Here is a 6000-nt window from a genome sequence, read left to right on the forward strand (position 1 = left end):
GAAGTTATGACCCCTAACACCATCTTTCAGCAGAGGTCTTGTAGAGTTTCAGACTTGCATATGAAATTCTACAAATGCTACTACTCTTCTGGGAAAGTTAACGCCCTTTAACTTCAAACCAGATCCTGAGAAAAATCAGACCTCCTGCAGTATCTACTTTGACTGCCCATAAAGCACAAAGTTCTGGGGAGTCTCTGCTCTCATTTCCTTTCTCCAACAACAAAAATGCAGATGAAGCAAGTACTTGTTTGCATTTTACTGTGTAAATAAAGCCTTTTCTCAAAGCCAAGAGCTCATCTCAAAAAGAAAAACAGACCTACATGAAAACATTGGAAATGCCAAGAGCCTTCAAACACATCATCAAAAGGCCACTATTTTCAAAAAAAAAAAAAAAAAAAAAAAAAAAAAAAAAGACCAAAGTCTTTAAAAGAAAAGGTGATACACCATGAGCCTAACAAATGATTCATAACTGTAGATTGAGGGCATGTGGCAATGTCTGGAGACATTCAGACTGTTATACCTGAAGACATGTGCCAATGGCCTTCAGTAGGTGTAAGCCAAAGAAGCAGCTAAATAGACTAAGTACACAGAAGAGACCCCACAACAGAATATCAATGGTGCCAAAATGGAAAAATTGTCACGCTACAGATGGCATCCAGTTACTCAGTATAAATAACACAGCAAGAGAGTTCAGTCACAAGCAGATAGCATCTGTTGGACAGAAAGCAAAACAGATATTCATGATCAGAGTGGGACTTTCAAGGTCTTGCCTGGGACTTGCCATGTCTGTGACCTCAGAGTCCACCATTTTCCCCTCACATGATCATAGCTGTTATTTATTTCACAAAATGGCCGAATTAAACCTCTCTCCAGTTAAAAACCAGGACTGAATCAGCCTGTTTTGCCTAGTTTTGTTTTGTCTGTGATGTTGAAGATCATATTCAGCACCTTGTATAGGCTAGGCGAGCACACTAACTAGCTATATCCCCAGCCCCTTCCAATTCTAAGATATGTGCTCTTAAGCGATCTTCAAATGATAGTCACATTATTGTCAAAAAATGTGTCTTCTTAAAAATTTTTAAAGATTTATTTATTTATTTCATGTATATGAGTACACTGCAGCTGTCTTCAGATTCAGCAGAAGAGGGCATCGATCCCATTACAGATGGTTGTGAGCCACCATGTGATTGCTGGGAACTGAACTCAGAACCTCTGGAAGAGCAGTCAGTGCTCTTAACCACTGAGCTATATCCCCAGCCCTTCTTAAATTATTTAAATTAAACAATGCTACTCTCAAATTAGTATCAGTTAAACAGAAAATTATTAATAAACAGAATTAAAATTATAATGAATATATAACATAACTATAAAAATAATATAGTTCTAATTAACATAAAATTAAACAGAAAACACTTGTGGTATACCAAGGAGCCAACACAGATTTTTTTAAATGGAAAAAAATATTTAATAAGCTTCAATGACATTTCAGTAGCTACTAGAAAAGTAAAAAAAAAAAAAAGATTAAATTTCAAGTGAAGAACAATTTTCCACTAGTGTCTACAGAACAATCTATTTCTAACTTTTAAGTGACTGTAAACAGAAATGTTTCCTTCATCATTTTTTTGAGATTTTATTTCACATGTATGAATGTTTGTCTGAATGTCTACATAATACATGCAGATATTACCTGTGGAGGTCAAAAGAAGGTGTCAGATCCCCTAGGATCTGGAATTGCAAAAGTTGTAAACCACCATGTGAGTGCCTGAAATGGAACATGAGTCCCCTGGAAAAACCACCAATGTTCTTTTTTTTTAATGTTTATTTATTTATTATAAATAAGTACACTGCAGCTGTCTTCAGACACACCAGAAGAGGGCATCAGATCTCATTACAGATGGTTGGGAGCCACCATGTGGTTGTTGGGATTTGAACTCAGGACCTCTGGAAGAGCAGTCGGTGCTCTTAGCCGCTGAGCCATCTCTCCAGCCCTACCACCAATGTTCTTAATTACTGAGCTATCTCTTTACCCAGCCCTTCATCATTTTTAAATAATATGGCAAATTGTTACCAGATTTCATGCTGTAAGAAACACCACCAATAATCTTTTTGTTTTTATTTTTACTGTGTGGATGTATATCATGGTGCTCATGTGGGTTTCAGAAATCAAACTGAGATTATCGGGCTTAGTGGCAAGTGCCTTTAGGAACTGAGTCATCTAGCTGGGCCCATCCACTAATATTCTTAATATTAAAGAATTGACAAATATTTGAAATACTGTTAATTCTACACAATAGAACATGTGGTGAAAAGAACATGCATGTGTACAAACTCAGGAGCAACAGCACATAAATGTCTATGTGTGCATGGAAATACAAAAACCCCAAATTATTCTGAGTCCCATCCATCCTAAGCAGCAAACCTATAATTTTTCAGTTATAATGAAGCATGTGGGAAAGTATGCACAGGTAAGGATATAGCTCAGTAGTACAGCTTAGCATGGCTAGTTTGACCAGCACCTATTTCCATTTCTAAAAAGCTGAGAGGGAGCCAAGAGCCCACCAAACATGCAGAGTTTTATAAAACCAGGACTATCTTGTAAAAAAATTCCTCTAGCAAATTTTTTCACTTAAAATAACCTCCAACTTTCTTATACATTTTAAGACTAAATGCTAGGAGAGCCTAGAGAGATGTCTCAGTAAATAAGAACACTTAATGCAGAAGATATTTTTTTTCAGGTAAAAATATCCATAAATAAATTAAATCTTAGGATACTGTTTTAGGGCTGGAGAGATGGCTCAGTGGTTAAGAGCACTGACTGCTCTTCCAGAGGTCCTGAGTTCAAATCACAGCAACCACATGGTGGCTCACAACCACCTGTAATAAGATCTAATGTCCTCTTCTGGTGTGTCTTTAGACGGCTACAGTGTACTTATAAACAATAAATAAATAAATAAATCTTTTTAAAAAGTAATTTTAAAAAAGGATACTATTTTAAAACTCCTGAAATTTCATACTAAATAGATGTATAGCGTATTCCATGTGGTATGCAAACAAGTGTGAGGAAGATGTGTGGGATCCTGCTGTGTTGTTTTTTAAAAGTACATGCCAGATGTGGTAGTACATGGGAAAACAGAGGCAAGGGGGTTAAGAGCTCAAGGTCATCTCTGAGCTACATAGAAAGCTCAAGACCAGATGCATGGGGCTAAAGCCCCCTCCCCCCAAAAAAAATCAAAAGGGGAAGAAAACAAATATATCCCAATCATGGAGCCATTATATCTGAAATCTGTAATTGGAAGGCTGAGGTAGGAGGATTGAAAGTTCTAAGCTATATCAAGAATATATCAAAAGTCTGTCTCAGAGGAATAAAAAACAACAACAGCAGCAAAAAATATGAAACGTGAACGAACTGAGAGATGTACCTGATATATTTTTAACTATGTCAGAAATGACCTCTAAAACCTTTATTTAAAGGCCCAGATGAGAATTGGCTGCTCTTCTAGAGGACCCATGTTCAATTCCTAGCACTGACCCATGTGGCAGCTCACAACTGTGGGTAACTCCAGTTCCAGGGGACCTGACACCCTCACACCGGCATATATGCAGGCAAAACATCAATGCGCACGGAACAAAAGTAAATATTCTTGAAAGCCACAGATAAGATTCTCTGTGGTAGTATAGCCCTGTAATACTAGCAAGCCCTTGTCTCAAAAATAAAAATAAAAATGGAGCTGTAAATAGCTCAGTGGAAGAAGAGCACTTGCCTAGCACTGGCAAGACTGAATTCAATCCCAAAAACCAAAAAGAAAAGGGGGTGAGGGCACAGACTTGGACTCCGTATGTAGCTCAGTGGTACTGAACTTGCCTAGCATGTGTAATGTCCTGGGGTTTTGATTCCCTGGAATGGCACAATCAAACAAAAAGAATCCAGTTTGATATAAAGGATTACATGTTGGATAAATCTGTAACAGGGTGAGGGGTGACTGATCCATTTGAGGTCTTTTGCTATTTGAACACCAAGACCAAACCACTTTTCAAATTCATGAGCAGTGGGGCCACCTAATTCTTCATGCTTTTAATGAAGGTGGGAAGATAAGGAAATTTGTAAGTCACCTTCACACCTTCAAAAGCCTCTAAGGAACCAGGAATATTTGCATTTTAAAGGAGACTCTGCCCTTAAGACTCAACAGTGCTTAGAGAACAGGGCCCTACTTTATTTTAGCCAGAACACCTGAGAGGTTGGCTTGTTGTTTGTTTATACAGGTTTATACACGTTTAGTTGGTAAGTATCAAGATGGATTGCAATTTAAGGGAATACCAATTCTAAAGCAACACACAGACATACAGAGTCTGCCTCTGCCTCTGCCTCTCTCTCTCTCTGCCTCTCTCTCTGTCTCTCTGTCTCTCTCTCTCTCTCTCTCTCTCTCTCTCTCTCTCTCTCTCTCTCTCCCTCCCTCCCTCCCTCCCTCCCTCCCTCCCTCCCTCCCTCCCTCCCTCCCTCCCTCCCTAAGTAAGGTCTCTTTTCTTACTATGAGAACTCAAACTCTATTTAAAAGCACTCTGAAAAGTTTCATTAAGTGTTGGTAGATATCCAGAGCGCGTGGACGTAGGACAGGAAGCTGAAAGTCAGCAAATATTGATGAGCTCTAGGGAATCGTGAAGCTGCCAGGCAGCAGGTTCTAGTACCGGTTTCAGACTGAAAACCGATACAAATCAAAGGGGTGACAACCAGGGTCCCTAAACAAGCAAACAAAAGTTGGGAAAGCTGTACCCACTCCCTGGATCCAGAGAATTTCGTTCCCTTCATCTCATGGCACCCTCGCAGGTGTAGGTCCACCGCTGGACAGGCCAGGAGTTACAGGGGACTGCCAGGCCCTTTCCAGAGGGGGAGGGGAAGGAGACCCGGAACAGGAGCCATTGAAACTACCAGCGATATTGGGAGCTTCCCGAGGGCGGCTAGGATGGAGCCGGAACCGTACACCTATGGCTGAACAGAACCCAGTATCCACAGGTGACTCCGGCAGACGCACCCCCAGAAAGCGAGGCCGCGAAGCGGACGTCCCATCCAGCGCCCCGAGACCCCCGACCAGCCTTCTGGGTCCGGACTACCCCAGGACTGTCACGGGGCAGACCCCGAGGTAGCCTTACCTTGGTGATGACCAGAGGCTCGCCATGCTCGCGGCCGCCCTTCAAGGTGAAGCCCCAAGGGGCGCCGCCGCTCAGCTGCACCTCCACCAGACGGACGCCGTCGGTCGCCCGCGCCTCAGCTTCGGCCAGGCGCTCGGGCCGTGCGCGGGGCTCGGCGCCCTCCATGACGCGGGGCGCTCAGCCCCTCCAGCCGCTAAGGCCCACGCCCATGCACTCCGGGAAGCACGCACCGGCCCGCCACCTAGGAGCCTCCAGGCGTCTGGGCCACCGCCGCCACCGCCAACCGTACAGCCGCTGGCCACCGCTGAACTTGCTTTGCAACTTGGAAAGCGCTGCGCGGGCCAGACCAGGAGGGAGCGCGGAAAAAGGCGCGGGGAGGGGAACGGAGAGGGGGCGGAGCAGGCGCGCTCCGCTTCAGCCTGGGCAGGGGACGGGGAGGGGCAGGCGCGCCCCCGGGAGCCGGCACTGGCGGGGCCGCGCACTGGGGCTTTTCGCACTGACTTGCGCTAAGAGGTCCAAAGGGGGTTTCTCTAGTGCGCTCAGCCGATAGGGGTTGAGGCGCGCTCTCCCGGACCAGCGAAACCTGCCCGAACTGGACCTGGGCAGGCATGAAGTCCCACGGTCCCTCCCTCCCAGCTCTAGAGGCGCTGATGGGCTCCGGGAGGGTTAAGCGCCGCCGGGGAGGCCGGGTGCAACAGGTGAGGTGGCGGAAGTGTCCAAACCGGACTAGGCGGGACCTGGAGGCGATCAGGAACAGAGTAGCTGCAGGCCAGCCCCCTTCCAACTGGGAGCGGAATGGACCCAGCGCCTCCGCCTTTGAGCCAGTGAACCGCAGCTGCACAGGTGAAGCCCTGG

At 44.8% G+C, this 6000-nt stretch overlaps 1 protein-coding gene across 2 annotated transcripts in view; it reads right to left on the minus strand.

Annotated features, from left to right (window-relative positions):
• Positions 1-5310, minus strand: part of SHROOM2 (shroom family member 2) — a gene marked incomplete at both ends in the record, with an annotated part of 128334 nt that extends 123024 nt beyond the window's left edge. For both annotated transcript variants that reach the window (XM_080910785.1, XM_080910784.1), the window contains one exon: positions 5146-5310. In XM_080910785.1, coding sequence (XP_080766911.1) covers positions 5146-5310 — 165 coding nt within the window. The remainder of the gene's footprint in view (positions 1-5145) is intronic.
• Positions 5311-6000: the final 690 nt, after the last annotated feature.

Source organism: Micromys minutus (assembly GCF_963924665.1).
Source record: "Micromys minutus genome assembly, chromosome: X".
Classification (NCBI taxonomy): Eukaryota; Metazoa; Chordata; class Mammalia; order Rodentia; family Muridae; genus Micromys; species Micromys minutus.